The sequence below is a fragment of the Fusarium oxysporum genome, chromosome 9 (assembly GCF_000149955.1).
Source record: "Fusarium oxysporum f. sp. lycopersici 4287 chromosome 9, whole genome shotgun sequence".
NCBI classification, from domain to species: Eukaryota; Fungi; Ascomycota; class Sordariomycetes; order Hypocreales; family Nectriaceae; genus Fusarium; species Fusarium oxysporum.
The window spans coordinates 1,101,413-1,121,558 of NC_030994.1; the positions used below are offsets into that span (position 1 = coordinate 1,101,413).

The 20,146-nt window shown below is 49.7% G+C and overlaps 7 protein-coding genes across 9 annotated transcripts; 5 read left to right on the top strand and 2 right to left on the bottom strand.

Annotated features, from left to right (window-relative positions):
* Positions 1-3: 3 nt before the first annotated feature.
* FOXG_20016 (uncharacterized protein) lies at positions 4-4,679 on the bottom strand. The gene is made up of 2 exons (XM_018400283.1): positions 2,762-4,679; positions 4-2,689 (listed from the first exon to the last, which is right to left on the bottom strand). Exons 1-2 carry the CDS (start codon positions 3,465-3,467, stop codon positions 303-305), a joined length of 3,093 nt encoding a protein of 1,030 aa, XP_018246368.1. The 5' UTR covers positions 3,468-4,679; the 3' UTR covers positions 4-302.
* A 384-nt stretch (positions 4,680-5,063) lies between these two features.
* On the bottom strand, positions 5,064-10,502 carry FOXG_09254 (uncharacterized protein). 3 transcript variants are annotated; one of them, XM_018388328.1, is made up of 3 exons: positions 9,820-10,502; positions 9,619-9,672; positions 5,064-9,567 (listed from the first exon to the last, which is right to left on the bottom strand). In XM_018388328.1, exon 3 carries the CDS (start codon positions 9,492-9,494, stop codon positions 6,105-6,107), a length of 3,390 nt encoding a protein of 1,129 aa, XP_018246370.1. In that variant the 5' UTR covers positions 9,495-9,567; positions 9,619-9,672; positions 9,820-10,502; the 3' UTR covers positions 5,064-6,104. The 3 variants fall into 3 exon arrangements, with proteins under 3 accessions (XP_018246370.1, XP_018246369.1, XP_018246371.1); XM_018388327.1 differs by having other exon boundaries at positions 5,064-9,672; XM_018388329.1 differs by lacking the exon at positions 9,820-10,502 and having other exon boundaries at positions 9,619-9,741.
* Positions 10,503-10,689: 187 nt separating this feature from the next.
* Positions 10,690-10,842, top strand: FOXG_20017 (uncharacterized protein; the record flags this gene model as incomplete). Its single annotated transcript, XM_018400284.1, has 1 exon — positions 10,690-10,842. The coding sequence occupies one exon, from the start codon at positions 10,690-10,692 to the stop codon at positions 10,840-10,842; it is 153 nt and encodes a 50-aa protein (XP_018246372.1).
* A 43-nt stretch (positions 10,843-10,885) lies between these two features.
* FOXG_20018 (uncharacterized protein) lies at positions 10,886-11,251 on the top strand (the record flags this gene model as incomplete). Its single annotated transcript, XM_018400285.1, has 1 exon — positions 10,886-11,251. One exon carries the CDS (start codon positions 10,886-10,888, stop codon positions 11,249-11,251), a length of 366 nt encoding a protein of 121 aa, XP_018246373.1.
* A 1,062-nt stretch (positions 11,252-12,313) lies between these two features.
* FOXG_20019 (uncharacterized protein) lies at positions 12,314-13,275 on the top strand (the record flags this gene model as incomplete). Its single annotated transcript, XM_018400286.1, has 3 exons — positions 12,314-12,400; positions 12,527-12,551; positions 12,596-13,275. The coding sequence occupies 3 exons, from the start codon at positions 12,314-12,316 to the stop codon at positions 12,739-12,741; spliced, it is 258 nt and encodes an 85-aa protein (XP_018246374.1). The 3' UTR covers positions 12,742-13,275.
* Positions 13,276-16,853: 3,578 nt separating this feature from the next.
* On the top strand, positions 16,854-17,919 carry FOXG_09255 (uncharacterized protein). The gene is made up of 2 exons (XM_018388330.1): positions 16,854-17,229; positions 17,286-17,919. The coding sequence occupies exons 1-2, from the start codon at positions 16,994-16,996 to the stop codon at positions 17,575-17,577; spliced, it is 528 nt and encodes a 175-aa protein (XP_018246375.1). The 5' UTR covers positions 16,854-16,993; the 3' UTR covers positions 17,578-17,919.
* Positions 17,920-17,932: 13 nt separating this feature from the next.
* FOXG_09256 (proteasome component PRE3) lies at positions 17,933-19,644 on the top strand. The gene is made up of 6 exons (XM_018388331.1): positions 17,933-18,163; positions 18,228-18,273; positions 18,330-18,344; positions 18,393-18,427; positions 18,479-18,719; positions 18,775-19,644. Exons 1-6 carry the CDS (start codon positions 18,130-18,132, stop codon positions 19,091-19,093), a joined length of 690 nt encoding a protein of 229 aa, XP_018246376.1. The 5' UTR covers positions 17,933-18,129; the 3' UTR covers positions 19,094-19,644.
* Positions 19,645-20,146: the final 502 nt, after the last annotated feature.

The following is a 20,146-nucleotide window of genomic DNA, read 5'->3' on the forward strand; positions in this document are numbered from 1 at the left end:
CTGGGCAGAGTCTCCACAATTCCCCAGTTTCTGGTTACTCAAATAGGCTTATTTTCAACACATGCACGAATACTCGATCACTACTTGCCAAGACATTTCCGAGCCTTGAAGAGCTTGCACTTTTGCACTTCGTGTATTTACAAGATGATGCACCAATTTTAGCCCCTGACAAGTTCATGTACAGTTGTAGATATACCAACAAGTTCATAATTCCCAACCAATCGCTTCCTTCCAACGCCACGCATTCCCGAAATCCACTAACCAAGACTATATAATTCAAGATCCATACCGAGGGTATCACTCTACGACTTTTCATATGTCGCAACATCCCCGTAAGAGTATACCCCAGGCGCCATACTAATGTATCGCCCAGGAACCAATCCCCCGCTCTTATCAGCACTTGTTTGCGAGACCATTGGTGGTCTCGCTGCTTTTCCTTCGTCCTGCACGATCCCGATACCGTAGCTTCGGGTTCCCGCGGCCCCCTTACTCCATCCAAGATGGAACGTCCTCCGGCGAAGGCATCGCGCTAAATCGTCATCTTCCATCCATTCTGCTCCGTCTGGTAAGCGCCACCACAGTGTTGAGTCTGCAAGAAGACTTGCTTGAGCGGCAATACTACCAGGGCTCTTGGTCAGAGTCCCACGAGATGCCGTACGTAGCGAAAGGAGTCCGAATGCGAGCGTAAAGCCTAGTAACCCGATGAGGACAAAGGTTTGCACACTTCCTTGCATCAGACGCGGGAGAACGTAATCAACCGAGGCTGGAATGTCGGTTGGAGAATCATCACGAGCACGGAGCTTAGATGACAAGGGCTGTCGTATCAAGTCGCTATTGATTGCCTGCGCGGCAAGGATTCCATGCAGTTGGCGGATCGCTTGAGAAACTGAATTCTGTCTCTCAGGCATCGCAATACGCTCTAAAGTTGTTTGTAACCTTGAGAGCACCAAAGTACGGAAGAATGCATCGAGTCCGTTCATGGTTTTGTTATCAGCGCCAACGTTATCAAGTGCTTCATAAACACTCGTGATATCCGCCGTCACATCCGAAGGCGTCTCACTCGATGCATTCACAATGGGAATAGCATTCAAGTTGATGTACAGGTCCTCAGTGCGGAATGTTGTCAAGACATCAACCTCGACAACCGATTGATTGCACATCATGACAGAAATCATACCGTCATCTGAACAGCTACCCCAAATATACTTGATGGAGTATTTGGAGGAGAGTTGTGAGCATGAAGACGCAACAAGTGCAGTTCGAGATTGATCAGATCCGCAGATGGGTTGCTTTGTGGATCCTCCCAATGGTACACATTGCCAATCCACACCCTCACCTCCATACAGAGATATCGTCTCGCAGGTCAGCTTGCCCCTGAGGCTCGGGACTTTGGCCACAAGCTCCGTGTTTGGAAGTGGCCACTCGCTTGGGTGATCGATAAGCGAAACCGCTGGAAGAGCGACATCCTCCCATGTCCATCTCGGGTACTTGGGAGTTTCTCTCAGGAGCACATTTTCGATTGTATCGCTGTCGATGGCGGTGCTCAACGATTTAGTTGTCGATACAAACTGCGACTCTGGTCCAAGCTCCAGGTTGGCCCTTTGTGCCATCTGAGCAACAGCAAACAGTCCCGCAGTAAAGATTGGCATCAACCAGCCAAGCATCGAAGTGCATTTGGCAAGGAAAACGGCCCAATCTTGGTTCTTCATGGCCTTTCCAGCTGTATGCAAACCAAACTCGTCCATGTACGTCAGCCCCAAAGACTCCTGAAATCGGCATTTCGAGTTGGTGAGCTTCAAGAACGGGGCCAGGCGTCGGTTGTCGATATCGATTCGGGTCCAGAAGACGGCGAGAGCGGCAAAGATAATGGTTGGTAGACAGGTCCAAACAATGAATATGCTATCATCGACTTCTAGGCCATTTTCATTGCCTTTCAAGTTATAAATGACACAGATTCCAACAATCAACGCAACAGAAGTAGCAATACTGATGAGCTTGGTTCGGGTGACTTGTGTCCATGGCTGGTATGTCCCCGTGGCCTCCTCAGGTCGGTTGGAAGGATTCATGCCGAGGGCACCACTTCCTCCGCCATGTTGTCTCAGCTGAAACATTTCCTCAGGTCGACGTCCGGGTTGTGTGAGTTCTGTCGTATACCATGAACCTGCCAACCTACCAGCAACAGCATTCATATCTGCATGTCCAGTTCCGGATAGTCGTGAGAGAAATTGCTGGCTACTTGTTAGGAGTGCCGCAGTTCCGGCGGGAGAAGTAGGGTCTCGAGGCGCAATACCTCGAGGCGATGGTGCATGATACAACATAGGAAGAAGTACGCCAGAGATGATGAGGAAGACGCCAACCATAGCATGTAGGACGCCAAGCCTGGCTCGGAGTCTGGTAGTGCTGTCGACATAAATTTCAGCGTGAAAGACGGCAGTAGAAAGAACGATCTGAGCACGCAGGAGAAGCTTGATAACGATAGATGCAACGACGAGATGGTGGCGGTTTCGAAATGCTTTAGTTAATGCTTGAAAGCTCCCAAGGCTAGGATAGTCGAGTAGAATAGTTCGGTGAGCTTGCTTGCGGCGAGTTTCGTCAACAGTCGTTGGTCGGCGATCGAGAACAATCCATGGCATATAAAGCAATGCTTGAGCTTCGACTCGTGCCCATAGGATGGCCATAATAGAAACAACTTGGTATATGTGAGCACTTAGACGGACGAAGATCCCAACCACACAGAGTAAGGACCCTGACGATCACTCACCAACAACGGGTCCAAAAGTCCACAGACCCTTGAGGCTGCTGTCAACTTCATTATTGGAAAGCCACCACATCACTACCTCGCCAATTACAGCCAACATTATGGACGCGCCAATGAATATGCTGGTTACTCTTCGGCGCAACCACCAAGGTCTCCAGCCGTTGTTGAGGGAGACCTCTGTAGCATCTAGATTATCGGTTCCACGGCTTGCATCGCCCCACGATCCAGGTGTATGAGGCGGCGTGTCAAAGTAAGGCGTCTCGAGAACTGTTTCCATCATATTTGATGCCTTGGTCGATAGTCGAGGATCTGTGGCGGCTGTTGCTCCAGACATGCGCGGCGAGCTGAAGCCATCGCTGGTAGGAGAATTAGGGAATTGCCCCCTCTGTAGTGGACCTGGACTCGGCGGGTAGAATGGACTGAGAGGAAAGCCAGGACTCGAGGGACTGTTGAGAGATTGGAAACTGGCTGGACTGCGCGGACTTGAAGGGCTCCTCGGACCAGGTGATACCCTTGCGATGGGCGGCGAGAGAAGAGGTTGAGGAATTAGACGGGCTGTAGAGTTGGTAGGCTGTGAGGAAGGATGTCGGATATAACTAAGGCCGGATGATGATGCTGTGTATCTAGAGTCGTCGTATGGACCGACAACGATCTTGTCGCGATCGGCGTCAGACGGTGGCATACCCATGGAATTCCATGGTACAGCCATGTCTTGTCACTGCAGTGACTGAAGACCTATTAAGAGAAAGAGGAGAGTGAGAGAGGCTAAGTTAGGCCAGAAGCCTCAAGACATGATCCATATGGTGAACCTCGAGATGTGAGGTTATTCGGTGATTAGTAGTTGGTGATGATTAACTGTAGAAACGAATGACAGTATGAAACGAGCGTGGGTAGTAATCGAGAGAATGGACAAGGTAAAAAAGGAAGGAATTAGGAATACATCAAGATATCAGAGGAAAGGAAAGAGCAAACGTCAGTCAGTCAGTCAGTCTAAATCGGCTCGTTGTAGCCGCGCCACGCCACTCTAGATCCTTTCGACCTACAAATACTACCTCCCCTCAAAAAGTCACCGTCACAACCTTCACGCCAAATAATGCATTTGCATATTCAACTTAAGCGCCGCATTCTGGTGCTATATTGGGTCGATAGTCTCTGTATCCTCGTCCATAAACTGCTCTCAACCCCTGAAAAGGGCCCCTCACCTCCACCATCCGCGTACAAGAGCTTACATGCCATGTGCAAGAGGAGCAGTGCAATGCGACTCTAGCAGGATAGAACCAAACTAGTATTAGACAAGCTGACACTCACTAACAGGCTGATCTGATCGTTCCCTTCAGTTCAGTTCAGTTCAGCTCGGCATCTCCATCTTCAACTGAATCAACCGTCCAAGGCTTACGCCATCAAACTTTTGGTCCACCGTTATAACCGCGCCGTTACCTGATCTAACTTCGGTACCTGCAGACTCGCTGAGCTAGCATCGTGAAAGCAAATCATTCATCGAAACCTAGACTGGTCTGATATCCCCTCTTCTTATTTTAGCTCACTGCCCCCCAGGCTCATAGAGGAGAAGCCGGAGTAGCCAAGCTTCGCTTCTTGTCTAGAACTCTTAGATGCAACTGTCTCCGGCGCTTGGCTTTTTCTTAACTCCAAGAGTCCAATATAACTATGTTATCCTTTTTCTCCCACTTTCCTTCTTTTACCATTAATAACTTTTTCGATAGTTTGTGACGCCACGCGTCAAAATCTTCAAGACGGCCCCTGAACTCCGGATGAACGCAATGGGTTGCTAGTATTTATCAAGTTAGTAAAAGGAGACGAGAGGAACAAAAGAGAGCAAAAATCTCCGTAGTCTGCCCACGCAAGTTCAAGAAGCAGCTAAAGGGCCTCGACAGGGAATATGATATATCATGCGAGATACAGGGTTTGCACATGATGAGTCTGGACTCATCTTGATAATCAACCTGACCTGGCTTGACAAGCCTGAATCCAAGAAGAGACGAGACAATGCTCCCAAGACTGAGAATCGAGTCTAACCAACCCCTGTCCTTGACCCCCAGTCCCCGAGCGCCGCACCGTTGGCGCCGTCGCCGTAGCGTGGCCGACCGTCAGGGTTTAATGCAAGGGGAAATTACTCTTTCGACAAGTCAATCGCCACATGCGGGAAGCCCGCTGCAAATGTCTTAGAAGCTCCGTCAAAAGACGCTCATTTACACATGAAAAGTCTATTAGCGATAAAGTTGTACGTCACCAGGTATAGCTCAGCCAAGGATCATTCCATTAGACAGAGATCACGTAAAAATGGCCGTGATCAGCACGCAGACCATCTCGTCCGAGCAATCCGCGCCCAATAGACTCGGCATATCAGCCTTATCTAGACAACGATGTAACCTCTCAACACACCAAACCTGGCAAGCTGCACGCCAAAGGGGGATCACGAGCATCACGGGCCTAAATATGCACGCAAGATCATAGATGATTGTCAGGTTTAATCAAGAGAGCTGAAGCTACTGTAAGAGGGGACAGATTAGTCAATGTTTGGAGATATCAATACGAACATTTGTATGAGACCGGCAAGACAGAGCATTCACAAGTATCCATTTCTTTCTTTAATTGGATTTCTTTGGTTTCTAACGTTTTGAAAAGTCTGAACAACACCACCGCTTCCCATCGCTCTCCTCAGAAGTGATAAAAGGCATACAAGTCATGGACCAAACACACCTAAAATAGTCCTGTTATATACAAGTTGACATGTATCCTATCATCCAGAACCTGCTCTCATTGTCTGCTGTCCCGTCCCGAAACGCCTGTCTAGATAGCCAAGCTTTTCACCTTCTCCCCGTTATCCCTTGCATCGCCGTCCCTCCTCTTACACATGGACAACTCAATTCCTCCACGACAAGATACAATAAACAATGACAAGAGAAAAGAAAGGTCAAGAGCATTAAAAAAGGTTGGCCAGGTCGCCAGGATGGAGCCGAACGAATAAGTAAAAGGGACGTGGGGGGCTCTACCCCTTTGGAGGCGTTAGGCGTGAGGGGAAAATGATGTAGGGCCGGGGCAGCCGACCTGTAAGTCTATAATGAAGAGCAAGGCACATGCCGCATCGTCGTCTCAACATGAAGAGAGAGCATGGTGAAAGGAAACATTTCGAGTTGGGGTTGCTCATGTCGAGCGATTTTCGTAGTGACTAGCTGATCACCGCGTCGTAGTGGTAGGAGTAGTCATCACAATCCACCTGAAGGGTATCGAAGTGTTTAAAAAAAGAAAAATGGTGCACTGGTGAAAAGGTATAGATTTTTTTTGGTGTATGGTTTTAAGGCGATCAGCCGTCTGGGCATGATTTGGATCAGTTCCATCCAAGAGAGTTCTCAGCAGCAACAGGCGCAGAAATGTACGCTGTTCGTGCAGAGTTGCCCATACCACTGCGTCCACTGCCATGGCTGTCACGGCCGCCAGGACGGACCTGGCCTTGCTCAGCATGTGTTGCGCCATATGCTGAGAAGTCACGGCTCATCAAAGCACCTCCCATGAGAGCAGGGCTGCCGTTACCGGTGTACTGCATCTCAGAAGAACGCTGGCTGCTGCCAATGGAACTAGCACGGCGATGGCCCAGTTGCTTCTTGCGCTTGTATCGTCGGGCGACCAAGAACATAGCAGCACCGTACATGACACTGAGACCAACGGCACCAACAGCAATACCAGCAGTGGTGGCCTTCTGCTTAGCAGACTTGTCACCCTCGCCACTGTTACCGAAGACATCGCGGTTGCCACTGTTGCCATCATCCGAGTTACCATTGTCGGTGTTGTTGTCGGTGTCCGAGTCACCAAAGATGTCGATCTTGGTGTTGATGACGGAGGTCAGATTACGGACGATCTCAAGATCATTGTTGTACAATGGGGAGTTAGGGGTAATGAGATCAGCCTGGAGACTGTCGATCATGTTCTCGGGATAATGGATCTTGGCGAGAGCAGTGATGTATCCCCACTGGGACTGTGTGTCAAGAGGAACAATCTTGCTAACAAGAATGCGGTCCTTGGAGAAGCCACCAGCATCAGCAAGACCCTTGGGGAGGTATTTGAAAAGCTGAGCAGCTGCGACAGTGTTGCGAGCCAGGAACTTGTAGTTGAAAGGGAACAAGAAACCCAGCTGGATGGGAACAGAGCCTTCAGGGATAGGCTTGTTGGGGTCGTTAGGAAGGATCACACGGGGAATGTTAGCAGGAAGTCCGGTGGAGGTTGAGGTCTCAGTTGGCTGCGAAGGCGCAGCGGGGATAGACGTAGGCTCGAAGACAATGGTGGTGGGCAGCCAGTTGTTGGTGTTGGTGAGGGTGGCAGTAGGTCGGATGCTGGTAACAGGAACAGCAGCTGTGGGAACCAGAGTAGTAGGCTCAGGCTCAGGCTTGGTCTCGGTTTCAACAGGAGGCTGCGAAGTGGGCGCAACTGAGGGTTGCTCATCTGTGGGGGCAACAGCAGAGGTCTGCTCGCCTTCGGACGCAGGAGCGCTTTGAGTCTCAACGCCAGTAGCGGGCTTGGTAGGCTCAGCGGTGGCAGTGCCGTTGGTCTCCGCATCAGTCTCGGTGGCAGGGCTGCCGGTAGGAACAGAGCCAGAAGCTGTGTCGACAGGCTTGGTGGCAGGCTCGGTAGCGGGTTCAGTGGCGGGCTCAGTAGCAGGCGCTGTTGTGTTTCCTGAGGGCTCATTGGTGGCATCTCCAGTAGGGACAGCAGTTTGGGTGATGTTTGTTGGCTCCTCAGTGTTGACATCGGTAGGCTCGGGGGCACCAGTGGTTTGAGGCTCGCCCGTAACATTAGGAATAGTCTCAGTTCCGTTGATAGGCTCGCTGGTAGGCTCGGGCTTAACATCGATACCAGATGTCACCTCAGGCACAGTTGTGTTAGGAGCATCAGTAGGTCCAACACTGCCGGTTTGGGGGAACTTGGTGTTAGGGTCAAGGAATGAAGTAAGATCCGGGGAACCACTTTCGGACTGTTCAGGGGGAGAAACGGTTGTAGGAATCACAGGCGAAACAGTGACCGGGCTTGAGGGCTCAGGAACAGCAGATGTGACATCAGTAGGAACAGGAAGGATATCGGTAGGATCGGGCAGAATGCTGGTAGGAATGAGCTCAGGAGGGCCAGTAGTCTCAGGCTCAGTTGAAGGAGCAGCGGAAACAGTCTGCTCAGAACCATTGGGGGCAGCAGAGGTAGGCTGGCTGTCCACAGGAGCTGAGGATTCCTCAGGAGATGTGGTCTTGACATCAGGCTGGTTGGGCAAGACGGAGCTGAGAAGAGTCTCAACGGGATCAAGGATACCGTCCTTGGAAGTCTCACCAGCATTGGGGGCAGCGGTGGTCTTGTCAGCGGGAGGGCTAAAGGTTGGGAGAGTCTGGCCATCAGTTTGAGGCTTAGAGTTGTCACGCTGAGGCTCCTTGGTGGGGGTTCCGGTCTCCTCGGGTTGAGAGATAGACTCAGTCTGGTCAGGGGTAGGGTCCTTGGTCTTGTTGTCGGCGGGATCAGCAAGAACCGAAGACAACAGAGTCTCGACGGGATCGAGCAGGCCCTTGGTAGTGGGAGCAGGCTTCTCCGCAGCTGGGCTTGTCGTCTCCGGCTCAGCGGGCTTAGCGGTCTCGGTCTCGACGGGAGCTGGCTGAGTCTCCTTCTTGCTGTCGGTCTTGGCTGGCTCAGCCTTCTTGGTCTCGGTGTTGACTGGCTTAGGCTCCGTGGTCTTGGAGTCGGCAGGATCAGCAACAACCGAAGAAACAATGCTCTCAACGGGGTCCAACAGTCCTTCCTTAGTGGTCGGAACCGCAGCAGGCTTAGTCTCTTCAGGCTCAGTCTTGGGCTTCTCAGTGGTTTCAACTGCTGGCTCCTCGGTCTTGGTCTCAATAGCGGGAGGCTTAGTCTCCTTCTTAGGGTCGGAAGCAACGGGGAGCACGGATGTCAAAATGCTCTCGACCGGGTCAAGAAGGCCCTTAGTAGCACTGGGCTTCTCAGTCTTGGACTCGACTGGCTTCTCAGTCTTGGTTTCAACGACAGCGGGCTCGGTCACGGTCTCGACGGGGACAGGCGCCTCGGTCTTAGTCTCGACGACTGGCTTCTTTTCAGGGGTCTTCACAGATGAAGGTTCCTCGGCAGCAGGTGCCGTGGTAGCTGCGGGCTTCGTCTCCTCCTTAGGCTTCTCAGTGGTAGCAGGTTTGGCCTCGACGTCGGAAGTGGCAGCAGGCTTCGTCTCCTCCTTCTTCGGTGCCTCGGTCGAAGGCTCCTTGACCGCAGCTGCTGTCGTCTTGGCGGGTTCAGCGGGCTGGGCTGCTGTCTTTGATGTGACGATACCACTGGGGGCTAGGAGAATGCCAGTATCGGCTTCTGTGGGAGCGTCGGTAGAGACAGCAGGTTCGGTGGTCTCGGGGAGGGCCTCGCTTGTTGTTGGCTGAATGATGAGAGCAGGGGCGCTGGCACTAGGTCCAGACTTCTTGAAGCCCAGAGGTAGTGTTGGGTCGAAGTTAACGCCATCCTCCTGGCTCGCTTGTTTTCGGCTGTTCTTGTCGATGAGGCTCTTGATGAATGAATCAGCAGGCTCCCGCCTTTCTATCACAGGAGCTGGTTGGTTCTCTGGGGCGACTGGAGCATTGTTCTCGACTTCTCGCTTGACTTGTCGAGGGATGTACATGCGCGGTCGGTTTGCTTCGACAACAGACGAAGAGGCCAAAGCCAGGGCAACAATGAAGTTCTTTGCGTGCATTGTCGATACTGTTTGGTGATTGAGACTGAGTATTTACAGTGTTGAGGATCGAATTGGGCGGGTGATGAGTATGCTGAACCTATTGTCAGATTGAAGCTTTCGGTCTCTATATCGCCAGACTCACTGTCAGGAATAAGTTTCAGCGAATGTACTTGACTATTAGGTCAACGAGTGTAATCTGTTTAGTGGTATTAGTCGTCGTTCCGTGCCATGATCAGTTGTGTAATCCGGCGTCCACCCTCTTCTTCATCACATTATTCCCTCACACAGATGTCGAAACCCAGAATACCACAACCATACAACACGTAATGAAAGTCCAACTCACATATAGTTTGCGTAGAGCGTATGTATATGCGATTCCAAAATCAATTCAAAAGAGTGACTGACGAAATATCGTCAAATGTGATTCAAAACAGACGCGTGTCGTTCAGATTAGGATCCGTTACAGGTTTCTTCCTTCAGGTATCGTAGTCTTGGCAGATTGTCGGTTTGGCGAGGGATATTCTTAAATCAATCGTTACGTCGACATTTGCTGATTAGATTGCTAGAACCTCCAGAGGTCCTACTGGCAGCCAGACTCCGTTCGGAGTAGGTGAAAGGAGTGTGAGGGAATCAAGTCGTAAACGGGTCTCGCGAGGGATCGGCTTGCAGACGCAGAAGCGCTGTCGAGAATCGAAAGTGACGGTCGACGACGCCTTTGATGCTTGTCGATTGGAGGTGAGGTCGGTGTGGAGAGAAAACGAGGGAAGGGGAAGGAGAGTAAAGATATGTAAGTACTAGATGTAAGAAAAGGCTGGAGAAAAGAAGGGACAGCGACAGGGCCAACGCGCGAGTGAGCAAGTACAGTCAGTAACCAAGCAGGCAATGGAAGGAAAGGAAGGAATGAAGGCGAATGGGGAGATGGGAAGGGCATGGAAACACGACAGGGACAAGGGGACGAGGATCAAGGGGGTGTGACCCAGGACCACCAACATCAACACCAAGCACCGAGCATGGGTCCACCGTCCATGTGGATGAGAGAGAATCAGTCAGTCAGTGAGCCACTGAGTGCAGATGCCCTGAACTGAACTGGGACTGAGATGCACCTAACTCAAGATGGATAGTGAGCGGGCACACATCCATTCGTGCAACACCCAAAACCTCCACTACCAGTCTTTTTTTTTTTAGCACCCGGATCATTGACTGAGCGTTGAGAATGAACCTGAACCAGAGCCAGGGCGACCAGCACGGCTTCGTGCTCCGTACTGCCATTTCAGGTGGACCTGGACCTGGACCTGGAGAGACGAACAAAGGAGAGGACACCATCCACATCAACCCCCTTGACATTGAACGGGTACTCAAGGGGTGAGCAACTGGTACGAGGGATCAGCTGCCAATCTGCTGTACACGCAATGTACCAGACAGTTGGTACGAGGTATTTTCTTACCAGCAAGACACAGAATGGCTCAGTTGAGAAAATGCAGCGCCATCTCTGGGAATGCTTCAGCGCCTCCATCTGCTATTGTTGGAATCTCTCGGGAGCTACCGTAAAGCCAACCAACCGTATTCCTCAAGGAGGCTGCATTCGCAAACGCCTTCTACCGTTGATCGCACCCGTTGAAAGGTTCCTGACGGCTTCGGCCAGAGGCGCCAAAGACTCCTTGAACCCCTTCAAGCCTCGGACTGCCATTGCACAACGAGCCACGCTACTTGCGATAGCGGGTTGTCTAGCGGCACATAAAGCCAGCACAACCGCCAACCTGAAATTGCGCACCTAACGGAACGGGGCTTGGTGGGTGTGCAGCCTGTACCTGTAGGGGGTTTTGAGTCCATGAACGAAGAGCCAGGGTGTGGCTGAGATTGCTTTGTTACAGTGGCACACCATCGAAGAGATAATGGTATCAATGCCTGGGCACGGCACAGTTGACTCAATTCATTCTGGCTGCTGCTGTCTGCAGTAACGAGACGAGCTATAGAGTGCGAATCGGTGCTCCTCTCCTCAGTAATGCGGCCCCAATATGGTGTTGCACGTTGGAGAACCGGTATGCTAGAGGGCAATGGTGAAGCAGAAAGCAAACACTCAGTGACATGATTTGCCCAGCGCAAGCCATGCTACGGCGGCGTCGTTGGTGGAAATCGACGGACCATGTCGTAGCGTTGAGTCCCAAACGCTGGCTCTGTCTCTCATCTGCCGGGGAGCCAGCCAGTTCAAAGCTTGTGGAATGCTAATCATTATGCAGTGATGGAGTTGATGAGTTGTGCAGGTTATGCAGAGCTGTGTGAGTTTGGAGACAAGTGTAAAGCTTGATGGAGCCCTGAACTGCAAGGGGTAGTATCACAGTTGAGTATTCTCATTGGACAGATTCGGATTTTGCAGACTACTATGGCCTAGCTCAGTACAAATATCGACGACCCCAGACGCTGACACGTACAACTTGCTCATCGTATTCATCTGCATTACGAGCATTACGAAGGCTTGCGTGTGCACGTTTTACAACTCCAGTCTTTTTGCTTCTCCCTTCCTTTCACACGGGAGACGTTCCGAGTTGAACAGATAATCTGACAGGAAAGCTTCCCCGTGTACAAACTTCAAAGCCAAATCGCAATTCACAACTCAATTCCGCAATCCACATGTGGCTCTCGTACCGAAAATCTTCAAAGAGGCGATGTGACGGTAGTGATAGATTCAATGCATTCAAAAATGATCTCGCTTATGACTTAATCTACACGCCTTGTCGTTATCATCGGCAGTTCATAACTGCTTAATCACGAACAGGGACATTCTTGTCCAACCCGACTCATGAGTCTTATTCGTGGCTGCTGTTCTACAATATTTAACCATGGCTTCTGTTAACCAACGAAAAACTCTGGATGGTGAACGACAGCGCGTGGGAGAGCTGGTGCAACCACCCAGAGAGGTTTCACACGTGAGTGGAAGCACGACGCGATACAAGCTTTTGTTCCATACGGTACTCTCTCAGCATGTGTGGTTATTATTAATAGCAAGGTACCGATCAATGGTTGATCGTGTATCGACTGCTAACCGTAATCAGCAGCCTCCCGGCCAGCGACACCTTGGTACGTTCCCTGTTCCCGTACTAATAGTCAGGGCCCAAAAAGAGGGCCACCCCGTGGCATGGATAGCGCCACGATCCAGGAACCGACTTGTGATGGAGTCGACATGATTTTTGACGACAGGGGAAAAGCCCAATTGCACTTGAAGATCAGACAAGAAGACCCGCTTGAGCAAAGTCTTAGCAACGGCTAGTTTCGTCTCGGCAGCGCCACTTGGACCTGGGGGGCTTAAGCCTTTAATCATCACGACCCTGTTCCCTACCGTTCCGTGGCATGCGAGACTGGAGACTCATTGTCGGTACCTGGCAGGCCTGGTTGACATGGCTCCGTCATTCTGTGCTCAGACTCGTCCTTGCATCAACATGAGCGATTTCATACGAAAAAGAAAGTACCATTTGCGTTTGACTTGGTCCGGATGAATGGTGATAATAATATATCGGACACAATCAACCGGTCTTGCAAGCCATGTCTTTGACTCGAGATTCTCCGTGTCCAAGCGAAATAACTTGACAACAGATTGTGACTGTGGCTTGACCGGGGCCCTATGAGTAAGGGTCAGACAACGTCCGCCGTCACCTCGATTGAGTTGATGATGCCGATGATCTTGTGCTGGTTGGTTCGCAGCGTGTTATTCTGTGCAGCAGCGAATTCCACAACTCCACGTGGGCGCTGGAAAATGCAATGAATTTATGGACAGAAAAATGCTGTGGTTCGGTTGGTTGAGCGCCCGAGATTGCGCGTCGGTTTACTAATAATTCTTGGTATTAAATGTCTCACGCGCAAATCTCTACTGAACTGATTCTTAGTGTGCTTTCACACATGGTTTTCTCGTGTTGTGGTTGTGATATGCAGAGATCAGTTCAATTTAGGGTTGGCCTGGTCTGTTAAACTCCGTTCTCATCTCGGGCTGTCAACTTCAAATGATCCTTGGTCACGGGCTCCTTCGATGATCTACAGATGACTCCGAGATCCTTTCTTGATGCTTATTGTCATCCTGGATAAGCTTGGCTAAGGATGTTGACGTTCGTCTTTAAAAGAGGCAATCATCATCTTGTTTATCTCTATGGCACCTCTCTCGCCTGAGCGTCCTGGCTATCCACCCCGTTAACAACTGACATATATGCATAAGATCGCCATCTTCAATTTAACTTAGAGGCCATTTGACTCTAATCTATCTTACTCCTGTCTTTCAATGTTACCGTCGTATTTCCCACTTCGTCCCATGTCGGCCTACTTCTCGGCTGTTGGTCTTGCTCTATCCCCACAAACCGTCGGCGCGTGGTGCTCTATACCTATACATAGAATAGGCGCCAACAAAGTTATCTAGAGTTGCATCTGTGCTGTCCATATCCGTATTCTGCTATTGCATGATAGACGGAGATTGGTTCCGTGAACCTTCTTTCCGCCCTGTTGTGAAATACTCAGCCACTTTGCATAACAATCTGTTCAACTCCGTCCACCGTCTGCGGATAGAATCGATAGACTGACTGAAATTCTCCTAGCATTCACCTGAAGCAGCCAGCATCATTAGTTTCTTCTGGCTTCATCAAAGCAGAGGCCGATCATGGGCTATTTCCAGCTCCAGAAATACGAAATAGTGGTCCAGGGTCTCACCAGATTGGGATGTCCGTGGCCTAATCTGGCTGCAATTTAACAAGCCCCCCTGCATCTCAAATGAGCAGCTGCCAATTTGGTGGTCGCGTTGTTTGACGCGATCTCAACTTCAGTGATTCGATTCTCTCTCCCGAGTATCCGCTCCGTTTGTTTCTACCGCTTCTTCTTGGCCAGCTCAGGCAAGGTTTGGCTTGATTCATCGTGATGGTTTCGTTGCCAAGAGACTTTACGTGCTCACTTAATCCCTATCCATCTCCTTATGGACCCGGATGACCAAAACTGATTCAGACGTTTCCCAGGTTGTGGAAACTGCATCGTCTCATTACAATTTCTCCTACCAGATCGCCCGTGTAAGCGGCTTTCACCTACATGCCTCCACCATCACCACCACCGTCCAGGTTGCTTTCGCCCTACCGCTCTTGAATACGGGTCCAAGCAAGCGCGTTGTCTTGTGGGTATTGGCGGACGTCTCCCCGCCTGACCTGATGTTTATAGCCCATGTCAGTCAGTAGCTGACTCTGCCTGAAACGAAACGAGTGTCCCTTCGAGAAACATTTGAGAGACAGCCAACTCGGTAGCGTAATTTGCATTTCCCAGCAAAGATCCATCCGGCTCTACCGTCCATCCTTAAGCAAAGGCTAATGATAGCAGTACCTCCTGAGACGAGGCCGCCAGCGGCTCGCCTCGCTAGATTCGGTGAACTATCACTTCTTGAAACAGCTGAGTCAAATCCCCAGACTCGGTTGTTTCCTCTCAATTCCATCAAGGCGGAGAGCCTCAGCTCCTCGGTCTATCCTGGTTTCTTCAGCTCGTGACATGAACGTGATCCATACAGTACTAACATGTCAAGGATGACGCTGGATGTCACTTCACGGCGGACATATACATGCCAAAGGCAAGCTGGGACATCCGATGTCATCATATTATAATTCGTCTTTATACTCTCTGTTGTGGCCCTTTGTTTGTCATTCGTCTTGGTGGGTTGGACTGCAAGGCTGATCACATCCAATCAAGAGGTTACGGCATAGCCTCTTCCTCCGGCCTAACGTGTCTCGTTTTTTATAAGCCGCTGGACATTACTGTGAGTATCTCCTCCAGCAGGTCACTGTGTGCATTCATACAGATGGCTGATACTTTTTGCATACCGATAACTGCCCTCGTCGTGATGGTCTCGGGTTAATCGAGCTAAGTATGCGAGTGGCTTTTATATTGGCGGTCCCTCCAATCTGCTAGAGACATCCAATAACCCGCGAACTAAGACATGCATAAGTCTATCCTTTGTTCTCCATCTAGGCTGGAATGGTTTGTCGATTGAGCCTCCAAGCCATGCATTTCGAGTATCTCTGTCACATTTGTAAACAGGGCTATGCGTATTTGAAGGAGTGATCGAAAGCAAAACAAGCCACGAGGCAACTCTGGAATGTGACTTGGATCTTGGTTTCATATATTATCAACCTTATGGGAATAGTAATGACTCTGATTCTGCTATTCATAGGTCTGTCTCTTGTCTGATCAATCATATCGCGCAGCAGGTTGCTTGGCTCATGAGTTGATGACAATACCAATGTCAGTCTGTCTTTCCAGTGAAGTTTCTTTCTATACTTTCCTTGATTCAGTCATCTAGTGACTTGTCACTTTCTGTGTCTATGTTCTCCTGTGTTGTTGTTTACGATATTGATGTTGGAAAGGTCTAACAACCTGGATGAAGGACTGATACATATGATGCTAACTGACAAAACTTGGTTAGCACTCTCCAACTGTTATTATCAATGTGACTAGTCAGCTTGAATGTCATCTCTCTCTTGTGATACCATGATTGTTCCTGGTCCTGTACTGTGGGCGTCCTCAAGCTAGACATATTGCTCTTGCATTCTGCAGTTTGTAGTTTTTACATCTGTCTTCCTGAATGCGTGAGCTCGCACGATATTGTCCTTTCCCTTGTGTCCATCTGTCCATATGTTTCATCGTGATAGGCAATTGTGTTAAGGGTGAACTGTTTCAGCCGGTCATAGTTTTCAGGCGTTTGGTAGATGCCCAGATAGAATTACCAATACAGGACTATATATATATATTTACCATACGGTCCTCGCAGATAGACTGTATTAGTACTATTAGACGATGAAGACTATTGGCTTGTGTCTAACATCAACAAGTTGTAGTCAAACCGATACGTTTATCAATGCGAATTCCACTATGCGTATAGGGTAGGTGCAGTGAGAATGGAATCAAGTGTTCAACACGCGGCGCTAGAGAGTATGGAAATTTCTGCCGGCGGATTTTGTATGGTCTTATATGCTTGACCTGGTCGTTTATGGAGGCGATATGTATGGGGCCGTTGTGCTGGCCTTGGAGGTTTTATATGCTCACATTCATTCATGATAGTTTGATTTTGTATGATGGGGTGAATACTACATAGAGAAAGACAACGATAAATTCGAGCCCTTCGTTTCCATATCACTTCCAAGGTAAGCATTCAACAACATACTCTTGTGCTTTAATCGTGATGCAACTTCACACCTGTAGTTGAACGTCAATACTCGTGATCGTATGCTCCCGGGGATCCACCGATCTTAACGGGCATCCGTCCCGGCGACGGCCGGCCCCACCAACCACTCATGCCACTTTATTTTGGGTGATCTGGCGTCTCATTTGTGCAATTGGACCCCCCGCTGCTTCAGGACTCCCATGGTCTCTTGCTGTAACTGGTTAGTTTCGCCCAGAAGCTCGTTCGATAGAGGTCCCTGCTGGAATTTATCTACTATCATGAGCCATCAACTCAAGCCTCTGGAGGATTAACCTCTATCTCACTCTTTTAACTTCAACACTTAATCATGGCTCGTCGACAGCATTTAACACTGACCTTTATTCTGGTCCTTGGAGTCTTCTTTACCTTATCCTATTTCTTCTCCGGACCCTCGCGCAGTATTCTTCCTAAATACCAAAATGATGTTGAACTGCCCCTGAAAGAAGCCCCTCGATCTGAGTTCGCTGCTGACCTCGGCGCTCTGCCTGCTGGTCTCCTCGATGGCAACTCTATTGCGCCTAAGCTAGAGAACGCGACGTTGAAGTATGTTGATAGACTTTCCTTTCACGAGTAAAAGCACCACTAACACTGCTTCACAGGGCTGAACTTGGCCACGCGACGTGGAAGTTTCTTCATACGATGATGGCACGATTCCCCGATAAGCCAACCAAGGACGATCGAATGGCTCTCGAGACCTTCATGCACAAATTCGCCCGACTGTGTAACTTGCGGCCAGTGTACGGCGCATTTCCAAAAGCTTCTCGCCCAGTATCCGCCACAGACCAGCAGCCGCAACGCAGCGGCTGGATGGCTGGCTTCGCCCACAACATTGTCAACGAGAGAGTACACAAGCCTCTCTTTGACTGCGAAAATATTGGCGACTTTTTATGACTGTGGCTGTGGTGATAAGGACAAGAAGGAGGGTGGTGCAGAAACCACAGCAGCTGCCCAGGCCGAGGGACCGGATCAGGAGTTGCATAAGCATTGAAGAGCTAGAACATAAATATCCACATTAATGTACAAGTAATTCAGTAGGAGGACCACGCATGTGCTGGCTTTGGCTGGTCCAGCTGGTTCATGCTTGATATACCACAATTCCTCCAAACTCCTGGACGCGTAACTACCATAAACGACGAAAAAGACAAATAAACACATAAAAAACACCCATAAGTTCCATAAGATCATACCAATAACTGTATCAAGAATTCGGAGTCAACCTCATCTTCATGCAAACAACTTTGAGCGGGTCACGTGAAAGATCACATGATACAGTAGCTGGTTGTTTGGCGCGGCTGCGCGTTCAGAGCTGCCTTGAGCTTCACTTGAGCTCCAGCCTTCCCCGAGCAGCGAGCAACGACCACGAACCATTACGAAGCACGACTCCGAAACGATCGATCAACTAATACCTTTGAAAATTCAAGAAAACATCACTAAATTGTCATAATGGAGTTCGGTAACGCTGGAGTATTGAACGAGGGTGCGTTGAAACTCTTTCGTCATAGCTTGGCCTTGTCGATACGGAAGCTTACAGATATCACCAGATGGTATCCATGTTGATATGGATCGCCTGAAGAAGGGAGAGGTCAAGTAAGTATTGAATAATGCCTCCTGTCATTAAGCGCAGCTTGCTAACATGTTCAAAGCCTGGGAACCTCGATGTATGTGCCTCCCTAATGATGCAAATGACATAGCCTAACATATCATAGTATGGCGGTTACTTTCAAGGACGGTGTCATTCTTGGTAGGTATCTCATGCCCCAACGAAAGTGCATCTAGTAACAGTTATTCTCAGGTGCGGATTCGCGAACAACGACCGGTGCCTATATCGCAAACCGAGTGACAGACAAGTTGACGAGAGTACATGACACTATCTGGTGCTGCCGATCTGGTTCAGCTGCCGACACACAGGCTGTTGCCGATATTGTTCAATACCAGCTCGGACTCTTTGCCATGACCAATGGCAAGCCCCCCATGACACAGACTGCTGCGTCAATCTTCCAGGAGATCTGCTACGCCAACAAGGACCGACTGTCGTACGTTCTGACAACCCCATCTTAGATCGAAACTGATACTAATAATCATCTCTAGGGCTGGTCTCATCATTGCTGGTTGGGATGAGAGATTCGGTGGCCAAGTTTACTCTATTCCCCTGGGCGGTTCCCTTCACAAGCAATCTTATGCTATCGGCGGTTCAGGATCGACTTACATCTATGGTTACTGTGATGCCAACTGGCGAGAGGGCATGGAGAAGGATGATGCAGTCAACTTCGTCAAGGGAGCCTTGAGGGAGGCCATCAAGTGGGACGGTAGCTCTGGTGGTGTCATTCGTATGGTCGTCCTCACCAAGGACGGCGCGGACCGACACTTGTATCTCCCTGATACCGACTACGCCGTGCGGCACGAGTAATCGTCCTTATTGAACAGGACAAAGTGAGGAAAGGAGAAACGACATAACATGACCAGTGCTACTATGAAACCCGTCATGACAAAGGGTGTGCGAACGAGGGAGAGGCCTTCCATGGGCACCCCTAGCTGATGCTGAGGTAAAGAATGAAGAGCATATGGTCAGACTCTTCAGAGAACAGCCAACGATAGATGCTGGAAGCGCTGTACACTAGATAATGGGAACAAGAAAACCAATACATCTACCGACCTCATTAGGAAACAAATCAGGATCCAATATGGGAGCGGAACGGGATATGCATCGGGCCGCGACCCAAGTCCAATCCCCGCATCATGTGAAGCTGCGATTAGGTTGATAACGTGGGGTAACATTGCTTGGTTGCAAGCCATTGGAATACGAGTCTACATAATGGTGCAAATCAATTCGAAACAACCCAAATGAATCGCTTTCCAAAGCAAGGCGTACATTGATAAGTGGTGGCGGCTATCTTGATTGTTCACCGCTCTTCTAGAATGAGACTTCCAGTGATGAACGAAATTGGTGTATCAGGACTTGCAGCAGAGTGGACTCAAGGCGACAAATGAGGGACTCACGAGACTTGTGTGGTAAGTACCTGGTGATGCGGGAGTCGCTATTCCAGCTGAACACTTGCCATGTGCTTGAACGGCAAATGCTCTTTGGTTCAAGGCGACTGCATAAGATGCCCGTGCTTTACTTACTGACTCTGTCTTGGATCTTATTGTATACCTGAGCGGTGAACTTTGAAGTATCTTATGATTTATATCAGCCAGCGATAAGAGGCAGAGACGTTGATTGACGAAGATAGGGCACGTGTACATCCATGAAATGAGAAAAGATCGCTACTGTAGGAGCCTTTTTCAAGTGATCAGGGGATTGTAAAATTCGCTCTCCTGCATAAGACTCAATCGTGAGACTGCAGCCCCAAAGAGTTTGCACCTCGATGTCGGGGGCCCTTTTGTATATATCCGGTGTGGACCCCTTGCCCAACGAAAAAGAACCAGGAGACCCCTATATCAAGTTTTGGTTTCCGTGAAA

Excerpts from the sequence above, each read along its gene's own strand:
- FOXG_09255 (XM_018388330.1), top strand. The coding sequence starts at position 16,994 with ATGGCTCGTCGACAGCATTTAACACTGACCTTTATTCTGGTCCTTGGA. Across the intron at positions 17,230-17,285 it reads CTAGAGAACGCGACGTTGAA|GGCTGAACTTGGCCACGCGA; the intron begins GTATGTTGATAG and ends ACTGCTTCACAG.
- FOXG_09254 (XM_018388328.1), bottom strand. The coding sequence starts at position 9,494 with ATGCACGCAAAGAACTTCATTGTTGCCCTGGCTTTGGCCTCTTCGTCT.
- FOXG_20016 (XM_018400283.1), bottom strand. The coding sequence starts at position 3,467 with ATGGCTGTACCATGGAATTCCATGGGTATGCCACCGTCTGACGCCGAT. Across the intron at positions 2,690-2,761 it reads GACTTTTGGACCCGTTGTTG|TTGTTTCTATTATGGCCATC; the intron begins GTGAGTGATCGT and ends ACATATACCAAG.
- FOXG_09256 (XM_018388331.1), top strand. The coding sequence starts at position 18,130 with ATGGAGTTCGGTAACGCTGGAGTATTGAACGAGG. Across the intron at positions 18,164-18,227 it reads CGCTGGAGTATTGAACGAGG|ATGGTATCCATGTTGATATG; the intron begins GTGCGTTGAAAC and ends AGATATCACCAG. Across the intron at positions 18,720-18,774 it reads GCCAACAAGGACCGACTGTC|GGCTGGTCTCATCATTGCTG; the intron begins GTACGTTCTGAC and ends AATCATCTCTAG.